Source organism: Peromyscus eremicus, chromosome 1 (genome assembly GCF_949786415.1).
Source record: "Peromyscus eremicus chromosome 1, PerEre_H2_v1, whole genome shotgun sequence".
Taxonomy (NCBI): Eukaryota; Metazoa; Chordata; class Mammalia; order Rodentia; family Cricetidae; genus Peromyscus; species Peromyscus eremicus.
Genome location: NC_081416.1, coordinates 56,538,712 through 56,564,392, shown reverse-complemented (window position 1 = coordinate 56,564,392; position 25,681 = coordinate 56,538,712). Strand labels below are relative to the sequence as shown.

General features: G+C 52.3%; 2 protein-coding genes across 5 annotated transcripts in view; one reads left to right on the top strand and one right to left on the bottom strand.

Moving 5' to 3' along the window:
* The window catches only part of Chka (choline kinase alpha), a 49,347-nt gene extending 39,602 nt beyond the window's left edge, over nt 1-9,745 (top strand). For all 4 annotated transcript variants that reach the window (XM_059263603.1, XM_059263594.1, XM_059263619.1 and 1 more), the window contains 8 exons: nt 471-604; nt 994-1,098; nt 2,524-2,582; nt 4,737-4,824; nt 5,451-5,559; nt 7,964-8,070; nt 8,572-8,653; nt 9,515-9,745. In XM_059263603.1, the coding sequence (XP_059119586.1) occupies nt 471-604; nt 994-1,098; nt 2,524-2,582; nt 4,737-4,824; nt 5,451-5,559; nt 7,964-8,070; nt 8,572-8,653; nt 9,515-9,574 (744 nt within the window). In that variant the 3' untranslated portion in view covers nt 9,575-9,745. The remainder of the gene's footprint in view (nt 1-470; nt 605-993; nt 1,099-2,523; nt 2,583-4,736; nt 4,825-5,450; nt 5,560-7,963; nt 8,071-8,571; nt 8,654-9,514) is intronic.
* Nucleotides 9,746-12,011: 2,266 nt separating this feature from the next.
* Nucleotides 12,012-24,482, bottom strand: Tcirg1 (T cell immune regulator 1, ATPase H+ transporting V0 subunit a3). Its single transcript, XM_059263583.1, has 20 exons — nt 24,373-24,482; nt 22,016-22,136; nt 21,664-21,742; nt 20,948-21,168; nt 20,770-20,858; nt 20,480-20,606; nt 20,327-20,409; nt 19,452-19,545; nt 19,168-19,380; nt 18,447-18,591; nt 15,078-15,217; nt 14,843-15,000; nt 14,677-14,767; nt 13,732-13,850; nt 13,440-13,653; nt 12,998-13,126; nt 12,746-12,856; nt 12,548-12,665; nt 12,231-12,408; nt 12,012-12,153 (listed from the first exon to the last, which is right to left on the bottom strand). Exons 2-20 carry the CDS (start codon nt 22,130-22,132, stop codon nt 12,075-12,077), a joined length of 2,505 nt encoding a protein of 834 aa, XP_059119566.1. The 5' UTR covers nt 22,133-22,136; nt 24,373-24,482; the 3' UTR covers nt 12,012-12,074.
* Between the last annotated feature and the right edge of the window lie 1,199 nt (nt 24,483-25,681).

The following is a 25,681-nucleotide window of genomic DNA, read 5'->3' as shown; positions in this document are numbered from 1 at the left end:
GACAGGCTATCAGTTTTGACAAGTGAGGACACCAGCTGCAGCCATAGAGATGCGACCACAAGTCACAGGAATGGTGTTTCTAGTTGATTGAAGGAAATACTTCCTCAGGTCCTTAATGAAATAGACCTGCTCCTCTCTGTATACCCCACTCCTCTCTGTAGAGTACTCTGGAACTTACTGGGTCATCACCTGTGGGAATGCTGTGTCTTTTTTATAGAACAGGGTCTCACTGTAAAACCAGACTGGCCTTTAACTCACATATCTGCCTGCATTGTCTCTTGAGTTACTGGGATTAAAGGCATAATACTGCCAGGCTTGACTACATGCCCATTCTTAATAAAATTGTGTGCACTGGGTGACACTTCAGTAACTTACCCAGACTCGTTCTTGGTTTTAATGTGGTGTGGTCTCAATACAATTGTTAGTTGGCATGGGTAAATGGCAGCTCCTGAATCCCTTTTCCGTTTTAGAGCCGACGATTGGACACTGAAGAATTATGTTTACCAGATATTTCTGCAGAAATAGCTGAGAAAATGGCCACATTTCATGGAATGAAAATGCCATTCAATAAGGAGCCAAAATGGCTTTTTGGAACAATGGAAAAGTAAGTGTTGAGATTATTTGGTTCCCATCCCTTTTACCTTGTGTCTTCGGCAGTAACAGAAGTGGGTGCTTCCCTTCATCTGTCAGGGTGGTCAGAGGCCCCTTTTGGTTCATTGATGTGCATACCATCCCTTGTGATGTGTCTCATGATAAGCCTTTCTTGCATGAATCAGTCAATTTCTGGACCAAGAAAGAAGACTTGTTTGCAAAATTGCTGTTGGCTGGGTGGAGAGCCAACTTCCTTGAGTACTGTAGGTCCGATCGTCCCCTCCCTCTTTCCTGGAGCACAGGGTTTCCTTGGGACTGGGACTGGCTGGAGTTGGGTGATTGGGTGAGGCCTGAGAATGCACCTGCTGAGCTTGGCTCTGCTCTTTGTCTCTCCCATGACAGATACCTGAATCAAGTGCTAAGACTTAAATTCAGTGGGGAGGCCAGAATCCAGCAACTGCACAAGTTCCTCGATTACAACTTGCCTCTGGAGCTTGAGAACCTGAGGTGAGTGTATCTACCCTGGGGTGGTGAGCTCCTCATCTATAGAGTAAATGTTCGCTCGGTAGTAAGTCCTGGTGGATTGGAATCTGCCTCTTTTTTTTTTTTTTTTTAAACTTCTTCCTGAGGCAGCGTCTCTCTCTGTAGCCTTGGCTGCCCTGGAACTCATTCTGTAGACCAGGCTGGCCTCATACTCAGAGATCAGCCTGCCTCTGCCTCCCTGCTGGGATTAAAGGTGTGCACCACCACCACACCTGGCTTTGGGGTGGGAGGTAAGTTTGTCTTTTTAAGATTTTATTTTTATTTTCAAATCTTAATATCGTCTGCAAGTATTTGTTCTTAGTCACAGAGTCATTAGCCCTGAATGTAGATGGTCAAGTGAAGCTTTGCCTAGGATGTGAATGATGGGTGGAGGCATTAAGTACTGGAAGACATTAAGAAGATTCTTAATCTTGAGATTGGGCCATCTTGAGATTGGGCTGGAGAGATGGCTCAGTGGTTAAGAGCACCGACTGCTCTTCGCAGAGGTCCTGAGTTCAATTCCCAGCAACCACATGGTGGCTCACAACCATCTGTAATGAGATCTGGTGCCCTCTTCTGGCCTGCAGGGACACATGCAGGCAGAACACTGTATACATAATAAATAAATAAATCTTTAAAAAAAAAAAAAGAATCTTGAGATTAGGGACTGGAGAGATTAGCTCACAGCTGTCTGTAACTCCAGTTCCAGGGAACCCCATACCCTCACACAGACACACACACACACACAGAGGCAAAACACCAATGTACATAAAATAAAAATAAATAAATTAAAAAAAAAAAGATTCTTGAGATTCTGCTGCTGCTGCTGCTGCTGCTGGTGGTGGTGGTGGTGGTGGTGGTGGTGCACGCCTTTAATCCCACCACTCTAGAGGCAGAGGCAGGCAGATCTCTGAGTTCAGGGCCAGCCTGGTCTGCATAGCAAGTTACAGGACAGCCAGAGCTACACAGAGAAACCCTGTCTGAAAACCCAAAAAAGAATCTTGAGATCAGTTTCTGAATGGAAACCCCTGTTGTGTCCTCTTGGTGAGCCTGGGTGCAGGCATGTGCTGTGCCAAGTGGAAATGGTACCCAAGACCTTTAAAGAGCTCTGACTTTATTTGGACAGGAAGCAACTGTCTAGCTCTGATACATGCTGTGAAGGGAACTACTCTGGAGGCGTCTACTCTGAGTCATTGGGCAGGCTCACGTGCAGCAGTTGTGTGTGCCAGGACAGCATGAGGAAAGTGTGCAGTACCGAGAGGCTGGCCGGGTTCTCTGCTGAGACACACGAGAGGCATGGTTTTCAGAATATGACTTTGGGCTGTGGTAGAGTGCTGGCTCCGTGCTGGCCACATGAGTGTGCGTGCACCTTACTGAACTAGGTTGCTAACAGTGAGCTTTCTTTTCCAGGTCATTGCTGCAGTATACTAAATCTCCAGTTGTATTTTGTCATAACGACTGTCAAGAAGGTAAGAATTGCCATGGCATGCTAAAGATAAGGCTTATGTTATACTTAGAAGACCACTGATGAATGTGTATGACGCATGCAAGATGGCGGCACAAGTGTGACTTTATACTAAAGAAAACTTTATATTAAAGAAAACCCTCAGCTGGGCGGTGGTGGCACATGCCTTTAATCCCAGCACTCGGGAGGCAGAGCCAGGCAGATCTCTGTGAGTTCGAGGCCAGCCTGGTCTACAGAGCGAGATCCAGGACAGGCACCAAAACTACACAGAGAAACCCTGTCTCAAAAAAAAAAAAAAGAAAGAAAGAAAATCCTCTGGATTATAGGAAGAAAAACAAGATCTCAAAAAATGAGTAGAGTATTAGTTGTATTTATAATGTTAACATCTATATCATAGAAAGATCTGAAATGAAACTACATGCATCAGTTGATGTGTAACTCCTTATGGTAGATATTTCTACTTCTTTAGCCTGCAAAGCAGAAGGCCCAGATCACGTGGGCTCTATGTAACTCTCTCCAACCACCTTCCCAAGAACAGGCGCCCACACAGCTAAAGCTTTGCTCACACTGCTTCTCTTGAGAAACATCGCAGTGAATGCGCTGCTGTCAGAGCAGAGTTTGACTGGATCGTTTGAGAAAACACCCAGCCATCCAGCTCCTTTGCCCACATTGTCTGCCTGCCTTACTTTGACATTCCATCTGCTGTGTCATGGTGGCTATAGTCCTGCTCAGCAGCTTTATTCTGTGTTGGTTTTGGTTTCTTGTTTGTTTATTTTTTTGTGGGTTTTCAAGACAGGATTTCTCTGGAGCTCGGGCTGTTCTGGAATTCACTGTGTAGACCAGGCTGGTTTCAGCCACAGAAATCCTTCTGACTCGGCCTCTTAAATGCTGGGATTAAAGCTGTGCTTCACTACTGCTCAGCTCTTCTGTGTTTTCAAGACTGCATCTTGGCATGTTGTCCAGATTGGTCCCCAAATCTTGAGATTAGGTAATTGTACCTCTAGTTTTTTAGTTCTAGATCAGTTTCTTGTGAAGTCTCTTCATCTATAAGCCATTAATTTGAGTCAGAGTACCTTTCTGATTAGTTGGATCATTGCTTGGCCACTAGTGGGGTAGAGCAAGGTATAGAAATTTCAGCACCAGCTTGGTGCATTAGCCATACCCATCTGGTCCTGATGGTGGATGAGGTGTGCAGACCATCATCACCAGAGAGAAGAATTGTCTGAGTGATGGCCAAGTGTAGAAAGAATAGAAATGACAGCTTGCATTTCTTTTGTTGTACAAGTTTGGGTGTCTACCCTATTCTCATTTTCCTTGTTGTTGAAAGCAGCAGGAGTATACTGCAAAGCCTAGAAACTACCTCCACTAGAAACCTTGGGAGAGGGAGAGTGGCCAGAGTTAGCAAAGGATAGGACTGCAGGCCCACTCACCCACTCCTGAGCTGCTGAACACATCAGTGGGGGGATCTAGGGAAATGGGCTGGCACAACCAGGCTGCCAGTCACCCACCTGCCTAGACTCATTGCTGGAGAAACCTCATGGCAATTGTCTGTGGTCTTCTTGGGTTGAAACAGTATGCAGGGACAAATCAACTGGACACCAGTTGGCCAGATAATGACAGCAGCCCAGTCCCACGGCTCCAGGAGGTTGAGTTAAGGAGACCACATGCACTCTAACACACACTGTGTGAGGTTTTTGGAAAGTACTGCTCCAGGCAGTGGTGAGGGGTCTGGCTATGTTCTATAGGAAGTAGAGTGCCCAGAAGGACAGGGACTGGGAACAGGTGGTCTTGGAGCCTCCCTGCTTAGAGTCAGGTCATCATGACAAAACTTGTACTACTCCGTCTGCCCCTGTGATGTCTTTAAGACCAAAGCTGAATCATTCAGGGCTACAATTACTCTCAGCTCTGCTGCCGCCCAAGGATTTGAGCCTTGTGTTTAAAAAAGGTCTTGTCATCGGGGGTGGTGGCCCATACCTATAATCCCAGCACTTGGGAGGCAGAGGCTGGCAGATCTCAGTGAGTTCAAGGCCAGCCTGGTCTACAAAGCAAGTTCCAAGACAGCTAGGACTTTTACACAGAGAAATCCTGTCTTGAAAAACCAAAACTAACAAACAAACAAATAAATAAGTAAATGTCTTGTCGTCCAAACCTTTTGTAGGTAATATCTTATTGTTGGATGGCCAAGAGAATTCTGAAAAGCAGAAGCTGATGCTCATTGACTTTGAATACAGCAGTTACAATTACAGGTAATGTGTTACAGTCAAATGCTGATTTCAGTACAGTTTCATTATTGTGATACAAAGCAGTTATAGGTACAAACAGCATACAGCGCAGAAAAGAAGGTGTTTCCCCTGAGGCAGGTCAGCACTGACCCTGCCCATGTAGTTGGAGCAGGCACTTACAAGCAGTTTGCCTCTCTCTCTGGACTGCCAAGATGGTTCTCTTGACATGAGTACTGATTGCCAAGGAAGCATTGTGCTCGGGTGCCCAAGTAGCATTCAGGTAGCACTTTTGGTTTGCAGTCTGCTATGGTTCTGATGCTCACCTAATTGTCTTCTGTGCATTAAAGTTGCCACACTCTTGTCTACTCCAGAAGCCTACCTCAGGGACCAGAGAACCCACTTAAGGGTCATTCAGCTTTTTAATGAGTATATATGTACATCGTGTGTGTGCCTAGTGCTGAGGGCCTGTAGAGGCCACCAGATTACCTGGACCTGAGCTGTCTGACATAGGTCCTCTGCAAAAGCAGCAAGTGCTCTTCAGCATTGAGCCCTCTCCTCAGCCCCCATTCAGCATTTTTTCCTTTCTGCTCAGGCAGCCTGCAGGTCCTGTAACATACCTCACATCTTACCTGCACTGTTTTCTCTTTCAGGGGATTTGACATTGGAAATCATTTCTGTGAATGGATGTATGATTATACCTATGAAAAGTATCCTTTCTTCAGAGCAAACATTCAGAAGTATCCTACCCGAAAACAACAGGTAGGAGACTCATTTGTATTGATAAATTAGCTTTGTGTGTGAGCTAGCTTTATGCAGTTAGGATTACATGCTCATTTTTTTAGTATTTTACTTATATTTATTTTGTTTTGTTTGTGAGACAGGGTCTCACTGTAGCCCTGGCTATCCTGAATTCGCTATGTAGACCAGGGTGCCTTTGAACTCAGAAATCTACTGGCCTCTGACTCCTGAGTGCTGGGATTAAAGGCCTGTACCACCAACCCTGGCACATACTCATTATTAAAAAATATTCCATATATTCATTTAAGAGAGAAAGAGGGGGAGAGAGAGTGTCTATATGTGTGTTTTGCTAGGGACTAAACTCGGAGCCTCTTACAAACTGGATGAGCATTCTACTTAGCCACATCCCATCCCCATGATAGCTCTGCTTAAATTATGGCAAAGAAGAGTTAGGAAAACTCTTTTGCTCATGTTAAAAACATCATTTTGGCTGGGGCTGCTTAGGAAGAGGGGGAAGAGGATTGTGAGCCTGGGCTACACAGCAATACCATGCATCGAGTAAAAAGAGTGCTGTAGATCAGTGGAAGGAAGCACGTGGTAACATGTAGGAGGCTCTGGGTTCAATCCTAATAATAAAAATAATAGTGGTAAGTTTTTCGTTTGGTTTGGTTTGGTTTGGGTTTTTTTCAAACAGGGTTTTTCTGTGTAGCCCTGGCTATCATATAACTCACTCTGTAGACTAGTCTGGCCTGGAACTCATAGAGATTCACCTGCTTCTGCCTCCTGAGTGCTGGGATTAAAGGTGTGCGCTGCCACCACTGGGCAATAATTAAGTTTTGTTCTGCTGATGTGGAGTACATACTGGACATCTGAGTCTATCTGTTGGTTACTTCCTGTGCTGTAAGACACCTGGTTCAGTGAGAGAGGTATTAGGCTTCTTGTGGTTCCTCTATGTTTGCCAAAAGCCCCACTTCTTAGGCATGTGGGGTAGGCTGAGCATCCTGCTTATTTCATGAATCTGTGTGTAACTGGAGGAAAAGCTTTGCTGTGAGTGGTTCCTTTCCCATCCTGAATCTCGGGGGCGGGGTGGGGGGTGGGGGTGGGAGATACTGGTTATAGGGAGAATCATTTCTTCTGGGAATTTCTTCCTGGGATTCTCTCATTTCTCAGCTCATCTCTAAAGCCTGGGTTTAACTTGATGGGGTTTGGTCCTGAAAGTGGGCAGGGCGGGGGTGAGCAGGACAAACTTACCTAGAATTTCACAGCTGCAGGATGGTGGCTCGATTGCTTCCTGCAAGGACAGATATGAACAAGCCACTGCTGCAGATCAGTCAAGGAGCATCTTGAGCCCATGTGGAGCCAAGCGCCCTATGAAGAGGCTTCAGGAGTCAGACTCCATCCCAGGGCTGGCCTTTCAAATGGGAGCTTGCTAAGATGTCAGGAAGTGTCATGACTCTCTTCTGGTCACATTTTAAGGCTGTTGGGAATGAACTGAAATGTGTCCAGAGCTAGGCAGCCAAGTGTGAGGAACAGGAGAAATAGGGGATCGTGGCGGCTCTACTTGGGGTTGGGGAGCAGAGCACAGGTGACAGCGTTGAGTCTAGGCTTAGGTGGAAGAGAAATTGGGCCCATAGAGTAAATAGCTCCAGAATTAAAAGCTGTCAGAATAGCTGGGAGGGAGTACCAGCCAGGGGGAGATTGTGGTGGTCCAAGAAAACCATAGATGTGTGCAAGTTTAAGGAAGTTGCTTTCTAGTTACATTTTTCTGAATGGTTGAGATGATGTAGGGGATGTCTGTCTCAGTAGGAGAGAGCTTGACCAACGTGTGCAGAGTCCTGGATTTGATCCCCATCCCCACATAAATAAACAAACAGGAGGAAAGATAGTGTGAGTGTGAGGCTCTGTCAGACATTAGCTCTGTGTATGTTGAGGTAATATAGTACTTTTCTTTTTTCTTTAATCCATTGTAGATACTTTAAAGTGGGTGGCCTTCTGGAGTTCTAGTTTTGAACTAGAACTATGTGTAAGGGTATTTACTCTGCATGAATGTCTGCTCACTGTGTATATACAGTGCCTACTACAGAAGCCAGAGAGGGCATTGGATCCCCTGGGACTAGAGTTTGGGAAGCTCGTAAGCTACCCTGTGGGTGCTGGGAACCAAATCTGAGTCCTTTGTAAGAGTAGCCAGTGCTCAACCACTGAGCCATCGCTCCAGTCTCCCTGAATTGTGTTGTTTTGTGATGCTCATGTAGAACCTTATGTAAACCCCACTTGATGAAAGCTAATGAAAAGATGCTGTGGATGTCAGGGTCAGAAGGCACCATGGCCTTGCTGTTCTCACTCTGGCAGCCTGTGTGATAAGCATGTTCGTAGCTGTTAGTGTTTTAACCATCATCTATCCTAACGCAGTTAATTCTTTTTTAAGCTCCATTTTATTTCCAGTTACTTGACTGCATTCCAGAATGATTTTGAAAGCCTCAGTAGTGAAGAGCAGTCCGCCACAAAAGAAGACATGCTGGTTGAGGTCAACAGGTAAGCTTCTCCTTGCTCTGTGGTAAGGAAAACCTCTCCCAGTCAGTGGTGGTTGGTGTGTTTTGTACTGAGGCTGGAGATGGTGACATGGCTCTACTCATCTGCTGTTGTCTTCATGTCAGCAGGAGAGGAAGGGTCTCCTGTGTGGGTGAGTGGGTTGGAGAAGTCTCCTGCTCAGGGAGCAGCTTCCTGCTGAGTGCATAGGGCAGGTTTTCAGGAGCTTCTGGCAGCTGGTGGTTCTGTATATTCTCTGTAGCAGAGCATGGCCACCCCAGTGCCCTGTGTGCCCTGGCCAGGCAGCTGGGTGTATTCACACCAGTAAGCATTTCCGTGGTCAGAAGTGGGAAAAGTCCAGTCTTCATACGGCCCCGCAAAAGGGCCAAGGCAGCACTTACTGCATAAGAGAGATGCCTGGTAGCATGGCCATGGGTATAACACGACTTCTTTGCTTCCCTGACTGACCTCACATGGCTTATGTGCTTCTCAATCTTGTGATTACAGATTTGCCCTCGCCTCCCATTTCCTCTGGGGACTTTGGTCCATTGTACAGGCCAAGATTTCATCCATTGAATTCGGGTACATGGTATGTTTCAGGGGCAGTATTTTTTTTTGGCTGCAAGTAAGAGCTGTGGTGTGTGAATGCTTGGCAAGGGCATTTGGTGACCTGGTAGCAACAGGTCAGTGTAGCTCTGGAAGCCCTTCTTGCTGATCTTAGTCGCCTCACTTGAGGGCCATAGGTGCTGCTTGCCAGCTTCAGCCAAGCCCAGCTGGGTCTGCAGTCTGGGGCAGAGGAAAATCTGGACTGGACTGTCTACTCGATTGCACTCCTTTGACACAAGGGGCACTGAGTGAAGAAAGGTGACACCTCCCATGATAAGGCTGTATTCTTGTCCCCACTCCATACTCCAACTTGTCACCCCAGCTTCAGCTTGAAGGCTGGTACCACTGTTGTCAATCAGGCCGTCGTCATCTGCTCTAACACTAGTGCCGTCTGTGTTCTTGACTCTTTCTTGGGACAGGTCACACCCATACGAGGGTGGCTGTACTTTAGGTGGGAGGTTTGGTAATGATGCCATCAGGCAACGACAGGAGACATTTGGGTATTTAAAGCAGATTTGGGGGTCAGTGAGATGGCTCAGCAGGCAAAGGCATCTACCACCAAGCCTCCTGATACCTAGTATCTAGTACCCACGTAGTGGAAAGAGAACTGACTCCTGCAAATTGTTCCTTGACCTCTACACATGCTCTGTGGCGTGAGTACCCCCTGACAAGTGAAATGTAATTTTAAAAATCTGATTTGATCAGATGATGCTGTTAGATAGAACAGACTTCAGAACAAGGAAGGGCACCAGAAATACAGTTTTTGTTAGCATAGTGGTCCACAGCAGCACTCTAGGCACTTAGAGGTGGAGGTACAAGTCTCAAGGTGTTTGCTGTCTTCCAGGAATATGCCCAAGCCAGGTTCGATGCCTATTTTGACCAGAAGAAGAAACTTGGGGTGTGAATGGGATGGCTCCACTCTTCACCACTGGACTGCAGGAGGCGGCTGCGCCAGGCCCTCGGTGGAGCTTTGCTGTGACCACTGCCCTGGGGCAGAAGGCCTGGACGTCTCACTACTGAGCACCGATGTATATGATACTACAGACTATATTAAAGTGGAGTAACATTTCTCTCATCTTTGTTTACGCTCTCACTAGGACTCTGAACCATGATTGGAAGCAGAAATTAGGACAGTAGTGCAATAGCTCAGAACCCACCTAACCTGGAGGCCTTCGGCTGCATGGCGACAGCTCTCAGCCGTGTATGGCCCCAGCCAGACAGAGCAGTGCCATTTGGGTACTTCAAGCACTGACTTAGGATATTAATGTGCTGCAACACATTTGTGACCAGGCTTTGTGGTGACAGTGTGTTGGAGATCCTTCTGAAGGGTGAGTGAGCAGACACATGCTGTGAAGTGGCCAGCAGGACGAGCTGAGTCATGGGGTCTGTGGATGGGCAGACTTGCTGGAGAAGCAGGTACACTGAGCTACAGGTGTACATCTGCAGAAAGTAGCTGTAGCCCTCCTGTGCCTGTGTACGCATGACTACGTGGACCAGTGTCAATGGCTGGCCATGGTGTCTCCTAACTGGGGAGGAGCAATGGGGCCAGCTTCCTCAGCCTTTCTTTCTTGCCTTCCCTCTGCCTGGCCTGGAACTTGGGCATTTGCCCAGGACTCTCCAAAGCTGCTTCCCATCCGGTGTCACTGGGAGACAGCAGCTGTATGTGGGGTACAGGGGTGCAGGTGGACTAGAGCTGTGAAATCCATGTACATTAAACACCCGATGGGATAAACTTAGAATTTTTTTTTTTACTCTGAACTCTGAATTGTTTTGTGCACATATTTCTGCTACCACCGAGACTGTATTATACAGAAAAATAAACAACTTGGAAACCGTCATCAGGCTGTTACCCTGCCTATGTCAAAAGCCTTTCTTTCCATGTGACTAGTGTCGGGTTGGGTATCCTCCTCATCACACCTCATTGTCTGTGCCACCACACCACATGCTGGTGTCTTACAGGTCTCCATGACTCCAGATAGCTAAGGTCCCTGGGACCTGCCACCCTTCCTGCGTCACCAGGAGCTAAGGCCTAGACAGCAGCAGAGGAAGCTGCAGGTGTTCCCGTTGCTCTGACCAACAAAACTTGAGCCAGAACACGGGCCTCTCTTGGACTCTCCACTGAAGCACAGGGTAAAAATGACATGCTGCTTGTCCTCAGTCTCATTAGTGGCTTCACGACAGCTGACTCAGCTTGCCTGATGGTCCTCAAATACAGGCTCCTCCACCGTCTGCTTGATTACGTCTCTTTAATTATGTGGTGGGGGAGGGGTATGTGCACCTGAGTGCAAGTGTCCCAGGAGGCCAGAGGAGTGGGATGTCCTAGAACTGGAGTCACAGGCAATTGTGAGCTGCTCAGTGTGAGTGCTGGAAACCAAACCTAGGTCCTCTGCAAGAGCAAAACAGTTTGTAACATGCTTCCCTAAATCTTCCTGTTGGTGATAGTGCCTTTCCCAAATCACCTTTGCAGCCCTATGTCCCTGCCTGCTGCTTCCTAGTCTTCCTGTGTGAGCCTTCCCAGCATTTCTGACTGACTACTGACTTAGTTGTTTCCTGCCCAAAGGAGCAGGGATCAGATCCATCCTGTCCTGATCACACCCCTTTAGTGGGAATGACTGCCAGGACACAGCTTGCTGGTGCCATGGCATGCTGTTCCCATGGCAACTGGAATACCCAGTCCAAGCAGGCAGGTGTCAGAACTTGGGTAGACCTACTGGTGTCTCCTAGGGATCCTCTACAACTTCTGCCCAGCTCTGTTACATTCTCTTAGCTTAGTCTGCCAAGCATCTGAAAGACCCTGCTATTCCCAACCCTGCATTCAGAGATCCTCAGACAGTCTACACCCCTCCCAGCAGCTTGACCAAGGCCATTGTGGCTAGCTGTGCCCAGAGGCAGCCCTGGCCTCAAAGCAGCCTTTGTTGCTGGAACCTTCAGCTGTATGAACTACTTTGTAACTTGGCTGGAAAACAGGGTCTCTGGTCTCTGACATGCACTGGCTATATATGCCTCCCAGACAGAAGGAATAAAAGGCCATCCCTACCTCAACCAAACATGGGGGGAAAAGGACCTTAAGGATTTCAGGGAGGCAGGGCCTAAAGTCAAAGCCAGTTTGTACACCTCCAAAGACGGGAAGCTCACTCTTCCCACCAAACTAGAACATCCCTTCTTGGCCCTAGAGCTAATTTTCTTGCCCCCAAGAGTTTGCAAATGTATTCATGGGTTCTCACAGCAACTTCTAAAAGGCCTAGATCCTAGACTAGGCCCTCCCACCCTTTACCTCAGCTGAAGGATGACCCAATGTAGTGTCATCCCAGTTCCATATCCCAGAGAGGACTAAGGCAAAGTTCCTGGGCCAGCCAGTTCTTTATTCCTTTCCCGATTTGGGGAGGCGAGGATCACAATGGATGCTACTCATTGTCAACAGCGAAGGTGAAGGGGCTGAGCTTGTAGCCGGTACCCGAGTAGAACTTGTTCTGGAACTCCACCCTGGGCGTGAGAAAGGGGCCAGTGAGGGGAAGGCCACCCGTTCCCTCCATGCCCGGGCTCACTGGGGGTGTGCTTACCAGTGCAACCGCAAGGCATGCAGGAAGGCCGAGAGCCCCTCCATCACTAGCAAGATGGCCACAGTCATGACAGCAAAGGCAGCGAACACAGGGACCAGCACCACAGCTGCCACACCCATCTCTCGGCCCATGCCCAGGCCTATGCGCATCACCATGGCCCACAGGACCTCAGAGAGCTCTGCACACAAACAAGGGCACAGAGGGACCTGTTAGCATCCTTACCCCCCTAGTAGCATCCTTGACCCCTCCTTGGAGCTGGTGAGGCACCTCTGTGGGGAACCCAATTTGACAGGAGGCCCAAGAGAAAGGTCACTCACGGGCATGGGCTAGGCTCAGGGCCCAGAGACGCAAGTAGGAGGCTGTGTTGGAGATGCAGCCCAGGCAGAACTCAATGGTGTGGATGGCCTGGTGCATGAAGACCTCCGAGGGGACAAACTGCATGGTAAGAGGTCATGAGACAACAGCGGAGGCTGGCAGCCCTCCCCCCAACAAGGAAGAGTGCTGCACCCACCCACCTCAGCTTCCTCATCATCCCCTGGGATTCCAGCCTTCTCTTCATCAGGGCTCCAGCCATTCTCCGAAGTGGAAGCATCAGAAGAGGCCAGAAGCTTGTCACTGTCCTTGTCCTGAGAGTAGGCAGCATGAACAGCTCCAGCCCCAGGGGCAGCCCATGCCACCCACCCAGCAGCATGGAGCCTGCAGGGAAACAAGGAGCACCTCCCATGCAGCCCTCCCTCCTTCCCTGTACTCCTCCCAACGACCTCTACCTGTCGGCCCACTGGCCGCCTCTGAATATTTCTGCGACGGTGTTGCCGCAGCAGGTACAAGGGTGTGCCCAGCAGCAGGACAGGAACTGTGGCCAAAGCCAGGACCACCAGCGCATACTGTACCACTTCCTGTGGGCAAGGAGGGCAAGGCAACCACACACTGTATGCAAGCAGTGAGTCCCTCAGTGTGGTCATACTGATCACAGGGAACTGCAGTCCCTCCCCCAGGGACCTTCACTAACCCCTGAGAAGGGACTTCAGGTTCCCAACACCTCCTGTGAGACCACACTGCTCCAAGCTTTAGTCCATCACCTCTGACATGACTGCAGGGATTCTGGCCCACAGCCCATTTCTCAGATGGCCCTGCAGCTCCAAGGGGCCCAGTGACTAAAGTGGGGCTCCCCAGTCAAAGGGTCTGAGCCATACTCTTTCCCTGGCCTACCTGCCCATGGAAGAGCGGCTGATTGGTGGGGCTTTGGGCAAAGAGGAACATATTGATAAAGTGGATGAGGATGCTGGGAGCCGTGGAGGCGCTGGCAGCTGACTCCCGAAGCCACTTGTAGACGATGAGGAACACGAGGTAGCCAAAGAGGCCCAGCAGGAAGACGAGCTCAGGAAGGGTCTCTAGCAGGAGCCGGTGTGCCTGGCCAAAGTGCCTGTGGGAACAGACCGGTCACAGAGGACTCTGGCCCCCTAAAGACAGTGCCCATACCCATGGGCAGCTCTGGGCTCACATGTGGTTGAAGATGCTGAGGAATACCCCAAAGGCCATGTGGGTGACCCCAAGGATGACAGACATCTTCATCTTGAAGGAGTTGAGGAAGCTCAGGTGGTTGGTGGCCAGGCTCCAGATCTGGGGTAGTGGGAGAGGTGGGCACTCAGGGACACCATGGTCAGCTTTGCTAGGACATCCCCCATTGTCTCTCTCATCACCTTCTTGCTCCCTGACACCAAGCACAGCACCCTAGTCACTAGTTCTGAGAGGCAACCGAAGGAAGTCAACAGCTGCTCTCACAGGTCAGTCAGGTTCAGGTGGCCGGGCTCAAGCTTGCTTCTGTACAGCTGAGTGGCTCAGGCACCCAGGCCACCCTCCTCTGTGCAACAGGGTAATGCTAACGAATGTCTGTAGGACTGCCACTGGGACCGGTTGTTCACAAGTACTGGGCTGCTATTCTGTTCTGAGCTTTTGTTTGTTTGGAGAGAGAGGGTTTTATGTAATCCACGGATACACTTGAACTCTGATCCTCCTGCCTCCCACCTCCCAAGTGTCTGAATTACCTTTGTGCACCACTACACTCAGTCTGGATATTATTATTATTATTATTATTATTATTATTATTATTATTATTATTATTATTTTAGAGACAGGGTTTCTCTGTGTAGTTTTGGTGCCTGTCCTGGATCTCGCTCTGTAGACCAGGCTGGCCTCAAACTCACAGAGATCTGCCTGGCTCTGCCTCCCGAGTGCTGGGATTAAAGGCATGTGCTACCGCCACCCGGCTTGGATATTATTTTTACAGGCTTCTCTGCCTGTGTGCCAGGCCAAGCATGGGGCCCGACACACAGGAAGTGCTCAGTGCCAACCGCCAAAGGGGGCAGGGAACAGATGGATCTATAGAGCCCTGGCCAGCCTCCCCACTGCCTCCACCCCTCACATGCACCAGTGTGGCCGCACTTACCGGGTCAATGCCAAAGGGATAAGGTCCCAGGAAGACACCAGTGATGTTGGGGTTCAGGGTGAGCATGGGGTGCTGGGACAGATACTTGTCACTGCAGTGATAATAGATGACGTCAGGGCTGCACAGCGGGCCAGGGGCCCTGGATGGGTAGGAATATAGGTCCTACCTCCAGCCTGATTGGTTGGCCATGGCGGCCACACTCCAACCCGAGGGGAAAATGGCTGTGGCACGGCTGAAGCATTCATTGTAGATGAAGCCGGTGTAGACGGAGAACAGACCCATGAGCAGGAGTAAGTAGCGACCCCCAAAGAAGGTCTGCCAGATCTGGGGGGGACCGTGTGATGAGAGGCTGCTCCACTGTGTCAGAGCCCCTATCCCTGCCAGGTATGGATGGTTCATACCTCATTTTGTGCGGCTTTCACGGCTGGCCGGTTCTCAGTGAGGACCATGGCCAGGGCAAAGAGAAACATGAGCAGTCCGTGACCCACGTCACCAAACATCACGGCGAAGAGAAAGGGGAAGGTAATGATGGTATAGGGAGCTGTGGGCAGACAGGACAGAGTCAGGTTCCCATGGGGGCCTGGGTATCTGCTTCCTTGTCTCGAGTTGTCACAGAGGCCCCCCAGGACCTGTCAAGAGAGTGTTGGTGAGGCAAGGACCACTTGCCAACAGGCAGAGCCCACCATGTCCACCTGCACCATCTTGGGCTTGTGATTTCAGCTCTGCACCTGTTTCTCCACCTGCAAACTGGAGATCTCAGCCACCTGACAGGGTTAGTATGAGTGTCGTGGGCAGGCCTGCAGGTGTGGACAGAGGTGGAGCAGTTCCACCTGCAGTCAATTATCTAAAGATAGAGCTGCTGCTGAGTGGTCCAGGATGGTCTTGAACTCCTGAAGTGACCCTCCTGACTGCTATTGTTATCTCTGTGTGTGTGTGTGTGTGTGTGTGTGTGTGTGTGTGTAGGTCAGAGGATGACAACGGGTTTCATTCCCCAGAAACCTTTCCACTATGAGACAGTGTCTGTCATTATCCGGGAACTTTACCAAGGAGCTGCCTGGCTCCAGCCCCCATCTCACCACCATCAGAATTACAACCGTGCACTGCTGAACCTACATGGGCTTTGGAGATCCAAATTCAGGTCTTCAGGCTTTGCTGGCCCTAGCCAGCTTCCCAGCTCCGTTGTTAAATGTTTCCTTAAATAACATGTATTTGCTAATTTATTATGGGGAAGGTGTGCATGTGTGGAGGTCAGAGGAGAACTTGTCGTAGCTGGCCCTCCTACTATGTGAGTCCTGGAAATTGGACTCAGATTGTCAGACTTACTGGCAAGTTTAACTCAATGAACCATCTCTCTGGCCCTGAATGTTACGATTAAGATCTTTAAGCCAGGCATGATGGCTCATACCTATAATTCTAGCACTCAGGAAGCCGAGGCAGGAGGATCACCATGAGCTCAAGGTCAACCTGGGCTATAGTGTAAGACCCTGTCTCAAGCCAGGTGTGGTGGCGCACACCTTTAATGAGCACTCAGGATGCAGAGCCAGGTGGATATCTGTGAGTTCAAGGCCAGCCTGGTCTATATAGAGAACTCCAGGACAGTCGGGACAACACAGAAAAACCTGTCTCGAAAATAACCAAAAACCGAAACAACAACAACAAAAGTACAAAAGAAATCAAAAGAGAGGGAAGAGGAAACAAAAGCTTCACATAAAACCATCCAGAGGACAGAGAGCAGCTGGTCCTGCTGGCCACTCAGCAAGTTCCAGAATTCCAAGCTGGTTAATCTCAAGAATGGGTGTTGGAAGGAGCATCCCAGTGCACATGCCTAATTAGGGGTTAACCTGTGATTCCTTCAGGAGCTAGACTGTCACCCTACAGCCTAGAACCTCAGACTGTGACCTGGAGGGGTCTTTAAAGAAGGTCAGGTTAGGAGGAGGCTCCAGAGTGGACTTTGACTCCGTGTTCAGTGTCCTTATACAGAAGGAGACATTTTTTTTTTTTTTTTTTTTTTTTGGTTTTTCGAGACAGGGTTTCTCTGTGTAGCTTTGCGCCTTTCCTGGAACTCACTTGGTAGTCCAGGCTGGCCTCGAACTCACAGAGATCCACCTGGCTCTGCCTCCCAAGTGCTGGGATTAAAGGCGTGCGCCACCACCGCCCGGCTGAAGGAGACATTTATTTGAACATAGAGAAAGAAGAAGACCACATGGCCATGACAGCCATCCACAGCCCAGGAGAAAGACCTGGAACAGATTTCTCTCTAACAGATGGGACGGTGCAGCCGACACCTTGACCTCAAACATCCACCCTCCAGAACCCTGAGTCCATCTATGTTGGTTTATTATGTAGCTAAGGCTGGCCTCGAACCCCTGCTCCTGCTGTCTGCCTCAGGCATCTGCACTACACTCAGTCATCTATGCCACTTAGCCACCTTCTGCCCATTCACAGAACTTCACTGCAGTGGCTCTAGCAAAGAACAACCCCTCCCCCAAGGCCAGCCGCTTTGAAGGCTGGCAAGGGGACAGCCACCGTGGGCACCTGGTGGTCACGGCCTTCTCCCTGCACCGGTAGGGACCCAGATCGAGCCCAGGATTCTGGTTCTGAGGCACATGTCCCCAGGATGTGCAGCTACATGTCTACAGGGCCTCAGACTGACCCCAGCCTGTCATCAAGGCCCCTTCCCAGAGAGGCCACGCCACAGCCGTGCTACAGGCCAAGCCTACACCCGGGGGCACTGGGGCACCTCTTTCCGCCTGCTTCTCCTCACAGCCCCATCCCTGTGTGGGTTCTCTCCAAGAGTACCAGCACTGACAAGACATTTGGGGCTACCTGGCCCACTTCTGAGGGTTCTACTGACCTGCCAGGCTCCCCTCTCACCACAGGAGAACTGGGATTACATATGTGCATTACCGCACTCAGCTTTTATGTAGGCTCTGAGGATTTGAACTCGGGTCCTCACACTGTTGTTGAAAGCACTTTACCCACTGAGCCTTGAACTCTCTATGTAGCTGAGCATGACTGAATTATTGTGTGTGTGTGTGTGTGTGTGTGTGTGTGTGTGTGTGTGTGTTTCAAGATAAGGTTTCTCTGTGTAATAGCCCTGGAACTTGCATTGTAGACCAGGCTGGCCTCTCAGAGATCCTCCTGTATCTGCCTCCCAAGCACTGGGATTAAAGGTGTGCGCCACCAGCACTGGGCTATGACTCTGAATTCTTGATCCTCCTGCCTCCACCTCCTGAGTGCTAGGATTATAGGCTACACCACCATGCTCAGTTTCTGCTGAGGACTGAGCCCGTAAACTTTCAAGCACTCTATCAACTGAGCTCCATCCTCACCCCTGTTCATTCCAACTTGGAGAAAACGCAGCATGGCCAAATAAGCCGTCACTACAGGCTGCTCCGGGCACTCTGAGACAGCAGCCTTCCTCACACTTCCCTCAAGTCTGTGCTATCATTCTCATTTTACAGGCCAGGAAAAATGAGACCCACAGAAACTAAGAACCTCATCCAAACAAGTGAGCTGGACTTCAAGCCCCTCCCAAGCCTGGTTTCTGAACTGATCCATGCTGGCTCCCTGTGGATTTAACAGCAGAAACAAGTCTAAAGTCCCAAAGGGGCCTAAATCAAACTGGGGAGTATGTCTCTGTCGCAAAAGGATGGGGTGAACCCAGCTCCTACCCTCTCAAGGTTGGCATCGCAAAGGCAAAAGGACTTCCTGAGACCCTGACAGAGGACGGGAAGGCTGGCCTCTACTGAGGGTACAGTAGGTCTCACCAGGGTTGACTTCTCGGTAGCGGCCCACACCATAGGCATCCACAATGCCCTGGAAGCTGGCGGTGAAGCGGTTGGTCCGGATGAGGGTTGGAGGCATGTCTCGGCAGGGTATTCGATGAGCAACAGCACTCACTCCTGCTTCACTCTGGGGTGCCCAGTGGAGAGGCAGAAGTGATGGAGGGGCACTCAGAAACCCTGAAGCCCCCACCCAGGCCCAGCTGAAACAGTCCACGGCAATTTCTAGGTTGAAGCTGGGATGGGATGGCATGGAGGAAGTTGGTCAGCCCCACCCTGCCCAAATCTGGGGCATTTGAAAAAAGAAAGTGTGCCTCTTCACATCTGGTGGCCCAGGAGAGGGACCCATCCCCATCCTGGAGATCCAGCCCTGCACCACCAGGTGTGTGCTACAATGTCCTTGTGTGTACCACCACTGCACCACTGGTAAGGGGCCCGAGGCTCCTGACAGGCTCAGGTCACATACCACTGCCTTGGAAGTGCAATTTTATAATTGTCTTGTGTAGCTTGCCAGAGACTCTGGGAAATCAGAAGGGAGGGTTATGGGGCCAGGGCCATCAGGGTAATTCCCTAGGGGAAGAGGCTTCTAGGAAATGGACCCCCTCCCAATCCCAGGGCAAAGACGAGGTACTGGAAGCTTGAGGTGGGGCTGGAAGTAGGAGAAAAGGCAGGCAGAGAGCGAGTCTCTGGCAGCCTGTGTGCTCACTGAGCCATCCTGCAGCGCCTGCTGGAGGGTGGGCAGGTCCCGCGTGGCACACCAGACCTCTGCAATGAGGCACTTGTGTGTGGTGCTCACACTGCACTGGTTGAGGGCCAAGTACACGGCCTTCATCTTGCGGATCTGCACTTGCCCTGGCGGCAGCAGCCGCTGCACCCGGCCCAACACCTGGCTCAGGAATCGCTCCGTTTCCCCCAGCACCTGGAGCCAGAGCAGGTAATCAGAAGGGGCACTGAGGGAGCCAGCAGGGGTCAGGGCACGTGGGTGCTCACCTCCTGAAGCTCCTGGCTCTGCTGCTGCAGCTGCTGCAAGGCCGCATGCCGGGCTTCCTCTTGCTCCAGGTAAGGGAAGACATGGCAGTGGAAGCTGGAGGTATAAGGGGTTTTGAGGGAGCCACCAGGCAGAGCTGGAGTCAGGACAGATTTGGTGTTATCCGGGACCTGGGGCACACTGGGCCAGCAACATCTAGCTGGGAGCCTAAAGTGGCGGCTGGGAGCTGGACACCTGCACAGGCCGAGTGGCCACACACACACACACACACACACACACACGCACGCACACGCACACACACGTGCACACGCGCACACACACACACACACACACACACACGCACGCACGCACGCACACACGCACACACACACCTGCACAGGCCGAGTGGCCACACACACACACACACACACGCACACACGCACACGCACACGCACAAACACACGCACACGCACGCGCACGCACATGCACACACACCTGCAAAGGCTGAGTGGACACACACACACGCACACACACACACACACACACACACACACACACCTGCAGAGGCCGAGTGGACACACACACACACACACACGCACACACACGCACACACACACACGCGCACACACACACACAAACACACGCGCGCGCGCGCGCGCGCACACGCGCACACACACACCTGCACAGGCCGAGTGGCCACACGCGCACACGCACACGCGCACACACACCTGCAGAGGCCGAGTGGACACACACACACGCACACACACACACACACACACACCCCTGCAGAGGCCGAGTGGACACACACACACACACACACACACACACACCCCTGCAGAGGCCGAGTGGACACACACACACACACACACACACACACACACACACACACACGGCTCACCAGTCTGTGATCTTTCTAATCTTCTGACCGATCTGCTCACCCCAGTAGGAGATGATGAAGGTCATCCAAGTTGCAGGCTCACCCTAAGGGAGTCAGGCTTAGTTGATCCCTGGCTCCTCACAAACCCCCCCACCCCGCGCCCTGCCAGCTCACCGTCACAGGGTCCTCCAGCTGCCCCTCCGTCTCCTTAAAGCTGGCAATGAGGAAGCCGCGGCAGGCTCTCCAGAGCAGGCGCTCCAGGGCAGCAGCCTTGTAGGGCTCCACAGCACCTGCCACAAAGCTGCCAGCAGGGCTGGAGGGGGGCTGCAGCCTCCCATCCCACCCATCTCACCAGGAAGCACCCCTCCGGATATTCCCACAGGGCAGAGACTCAGGGGCCATCCTGTTCCCTTCTCTGGCCAGTGCCCTAAGGCTGACAGGAAAAGACAAACTGTCTCACTCACTTGACCTTCAGGTCTGCATGTGGCCCCCGAGCGGCTGGAAGCAGGGGTGTTCTCTCAGAGGAGGGTCCCTCAGTGTGGTCAGCTGCCATCTGGGCACCAAGAGACACTGTGAGCCCCAGCCCAGGATGGGCTTGGCATAGCTGTCTCCTGGCCCATCCCTGCCTTGGCTGGGGCTGACCGGGGGGTTGTGGTTCTGGCCCAGCACGGCTGAGTGGAGCTGCAGCTGGTGCAGCTGGGCCCGCAGCGCCTGCTGGTTGCCTCGAACATCCCGAAGCTCCCGGGCCAGGCGGTCGGTCTCCTCCTGGATGCGCAGCAGCTCTCGGGGAGGTGGTGCTGGCAGTGGCCCCTCCGCTGGGGGTAGTGCCAGCCCGGCCCGCTGTACTTCCTCCTGCAAGAAGGCTAGACACAGAAAGGGCGTTGGGGGAAGCCACACCAGGGTTATGCCAGCTCATCTCTACCGTGAGCCAAGGGCTGCAGACGTGTGGGGAGATCCCAAATGCTCATCAAGTGCTATTACTCATCCACTAAGTCAGAGCTCCGCTCCCCCTACTCTGCCCTCATCTTTGGCCTAAGAAGAAGCTGCCCAGTCCTCGACCAGGCCTCTGCCCATGCCAGTCCATCTAGAGGAGAAGGCTCAGTCCATGCCTCGTTTCCTGCCATCCACAGGACGAGTTCTGAGGTGTGGACCTACTTCAAGCCACCCTGCCTTAGGTCCTCTGCTCCAGCCACCCAGAGCCAAGGACACCCTGAAGACCCCAGCAGCTCTGCCTGGTCCTGCCTGCCCCTCCCTTCTTTGCCTTCACCTGGGTAACTGAGGCACTTCCTCCCAGACCACGCTTGCCGAGTGCTCCTTCCAGGAAGGCAGCCTGGAATGTGGGCCTGAGCCCAACTTACTGAAGGTCTTCTCCAGCTCCTCACAGCGCCGGACGTCCACCACGAAGCGCCTCTGGAAGGCACTCACAGATGCGTTGAGCTGTGAAGGACACACAGAGTCTCGGGGAGGGGGACCAGGAGGTCACTGCTCTGGGGTCCAGGCCTGAGGCACCTCCTCCAAAACGCTGCTGGGTGCCCAGTTAGTCTAAAGATGAGCTGGAGGAGATTCACCCATGCCAGGAAGGGCATGGGTAGGCATGGGTAGAGCACCTGTGCTGGAAGGGAGGGCTGGGATGCCCCCACAGGGGGCCAGGGGTCATCATGGGGCCGTTCTGGACGTGGGTTACCTGCCCAGGGCTCCGTTCCCACTCACATCTCTGAACTCCACGAGGCCCAGCTCGCCCAGCTGGCTCACGCAGGTGTAGGCAGCTGCTGTGGGCAGCAGGAGTTGGACCAAGGCCACCTCTTCACTCCGGAACATGGAACCCATGACCCTTAGGACAGGCAAAAAGGTTGGTCAGGAGCCTGCTCCAGGCAGGCATCACACACCTGTTCCCATCCACTGGACAGATGGGGAAACTGAGGCCCAGCAAGGGAAAATGGGTACTGAGGTCGACAGGAAGTCAGCAGTATAACAAAGATGGAGCAGGCCAATGACCCCACAGCCTACTATAGGCTGTCTCTAAGCTCGCTCTCCATGGCCTCCTTGTCCCAGCCCAGCTCAGCAGCTGCCACACACTGGCTCTGCCCACTGTTCTGCAGTACTGTACCGCCTCTCTGCCTGCCCGCACTCTAGATCTGGCTTATCCCTGGGATCCTGGGCCCCAGGCCTGAGGCTATGACAATGGAGCTGTCCAGCCTGCCTCCTTACATAGGCAGTGGGGTGGGGGTGGAGTGTCCCCTAGGTCCCCTGGGGCTAAAAACCTGAAGAGGATGATGGCTGGGGTTGCTTTTGGCAGGCTGGCTTGGTGTTGAAACCAATGAAAGTGAAACTGTGAAACCATGAACGGGAAGAGGCCTGGTGGCCTTGCTCCAGCCCCAGCAGGTACAAACATTTCCTGCCTGAGAGTGGACCCCAGTGGGCCCTGCAGATGCCCCCAAAGCCAACACTCTCCCCAGGCCCCTGCCTGTCTGTAGCTATTGCTCTTAGGCTCAGGGTTCCAGTGGGACACAGTTTCCTCGGCACACCATTAAGTGGAACTTTAGAGGCTAATGGGCCCAGCTTGCTGTCTGGGCCTGCCCACAGGCCACTTCCTCCCCAAGGCCTGGTTTTCTTCACTTAAGAGGAAACCACAGTCCTGTCCCTAGCCTGGGAACAGAAAGAATTCAGAGGGTAGTTTAGGACTTCAGAAGAGCCAGGCCCTGAGCAGGCAAGGGTGGGCAGGAAGGGCTGGGTGCCATTACCCAAGAGCATGGCTCTGGCCACAGAGCAGGGGGTCAGGGACCAAGTCTCTAGGGTCTTGCCCAGATTGTGATCACCTGTGTGACACTGAGTAAGTCATTTGCCCTCTTTGGGCCCCTATTTCCTCTTCGTTGAATAAGACTTGGCCAAGCAGGGCGGTGGTGGCACACCCCTTTAAACCCAGCACTCGGGAGGCAGAGGCAGGTGGATCTCTGTGAGTTCGAGGTCAGCCTGGTCTACAAAGAGAGTTCCAGGACAGCCAGGGCTGTTACACAGAGAAACCCAAAACACAAAACCAAAAAGACTTGGCCACCCCTGGCAGGAAAGGTAGGACGTGAGTGGGAAGGTGAACAAAAGATCAGAGACCTTGTGTCTTCTATAAACACCACGCCAATCAATAACCAGCACCCCAGCCTTACCTTTGTCTTTTCTTTTTTTGGTTTTCCAAGACAGGGTTTCTATGTATAGCCAAGACTGTCCTGGATCTTGCTCTGTATACTAGGCTGGTCTTGAACTCACAAAGATCCACCCACCTCTGCCTCCTGAGTGCTGGGATTAAAGGAGTGTGCTACCACCACCACACAGGCCCACCCCAGTAAGGTGAAGTCTAAGGTCACATGGTCAGCTAGGACCAAACCAGAGAGGGGTCTGTCCCAGACTAGCGGGAAGCTGCTCTGCCGGGTCATGTTCTACCTGTTCCAGCACCATAACCAACATTACCAAGCTGCCCCTGCCGTGGAACCCAGCCATCTAGAACAAGACAAATAAAAAGTACCTCCATGCCCCCTGCGGTCCATACCATGTACTGTGATTTAATAGCTCCTGTCTCCTGCAGCCAGCAGGGCATCTGTGGGCTGGACTCACACGTAACACTTGTGTTCCGGCTTTCCCGGACGCCCTGAAATTCGGCTTCACTCCTGCACTCCTTTCCTGGTCCTTCCTTCGGCCCCACGCCTCTTCTCCCAGCCCCTGCCTTTTGGAGGATGACAGCACGAGGAGGGGTTGGAATCCGCCTCGAGCCCCACCACTTCCTAGTTGGGTGGCCTCTGTTTCCTCATCTGTAGAATGGGTTCCTCCCTCCGAACCAGACGCAGAAGGGGGATTCCTGAGCCCAGGCCTGGTGAGGTGGGCTCCGAACTTGCCCAGAGCTAGCAACCCATCTTCCTGCTCCTCCTTGCGGCCTGCCTGCACCCCATACGGCCTGAAACCGGCGCGTGGCCTCTGAGCTTTCTCCACCCGAAGTCGGGCGGGGTGCCGGGTCCCTTGCCCGGGCAGAGGAAGCGGGTGGTGGGCAGGGATTAGGCTCCGCAACCCCGCAGGACACTCACCCTGGTGGGCGCGTCGCTCAGCTCCGGCTTACGATCTGAGCCCGCCAGCCGGCGGGAGCAGCTCACTCCAGCTCCGATAGGCAGGGAGTGGGCGTGGTCTGTGGCCCCGCCCACTGCCCGTCCCGTCCCGCCGAGTTCTGGGAGGAGGGGTTGGGAGGAAGGCGGCGACTGAGATGGTTCTAGGTGGCCTGGAATCGTTTAGTTCCAGGGACTGGGAGATAACCGACAACCGGGGTGCGGGGTAGGACCTTGGGGGATAGGCCACTTTCCCTTCCCTCTTAAGAGCTATGTCCTGATGGGTTCTAGTACACACAGTCCAAGATCTGTTGCTACCTCACCTCACCCAGCCCAGTCTAAGGGTCCCAGGAAGGCTGGGGCAGAGCTGCCCCACTCTTTTGAGTACCTCTCCGCTGGCAGCAGGGCGTTTGTCAGGCCAGTCTCCGCTGAGGAACTTACACCCAGGAGGCCAGGAGACTCCTGGCCTTGAGGTCCTAGTGCCTGGAAACTGGGATTCAGCACTGTCCAGTTGCCTGCACTTTGGACAGGCTAGACTGTACCCACTGGGGACCAGAGGGACAAGGGGCCCCTCAGCTCTGGTGATCCTTGGACCCCATACAGTAAACAGGGGCCTTGATATGTGTGGGGAGTATAGAATGGAAGCCTAGGGCTACGTAGAAACTGAGTTAGTCAAGGTGGGCATCCTCAGAAAACAGAGGTGTGTCACAGGTCTGATCTGACTTGGTGTGAGAAGGACTCTCATCCTAGTACCCAGGGGTCACAGGTCAGTGCTCTTCAGTGAGGGCAAACCCACAGGGCCACAGAGCTGTTACGGATGCACTGAGGTAGAAGTGTGCCTTTGACCATGAACACCAAGCCAGCAGCCAGCCTCCCAGTGTGTGTGTGCATCCATGGAGCACCCATTCAGAGTCAGAGGAGCCACACAGCTGGGCTGGGAACCAGGAAGCTGCAGCCGCACAACAGCCTGAGTGGGGAACTGGGGAAAACGGATGTAGCAAGAGGCGAAGCCAGCTCAGAGGCAGCAGACCTCCGTCATTCCCTTGTGACTGTCACCCCACAGCAGGCTTCCCGTTCCCCAAAGGACACCCTGGCCTTCTTGTGCGTGCGTGCGTGTGCGTGTGCGTGTAGGCACACTCCGGTGCAAGCACATGTGAAGTCTGAGCTGGACAGCAGGATCGTTCCTCAGTTGCCCACCACCTTTGTCATTTTTGAGACAGGGTCTCTCATTGAACCCGAAGTTGCCATTTTGATGAGACTGACGAGCCAGTGAGCCCTCTGGGATCCCTGACCC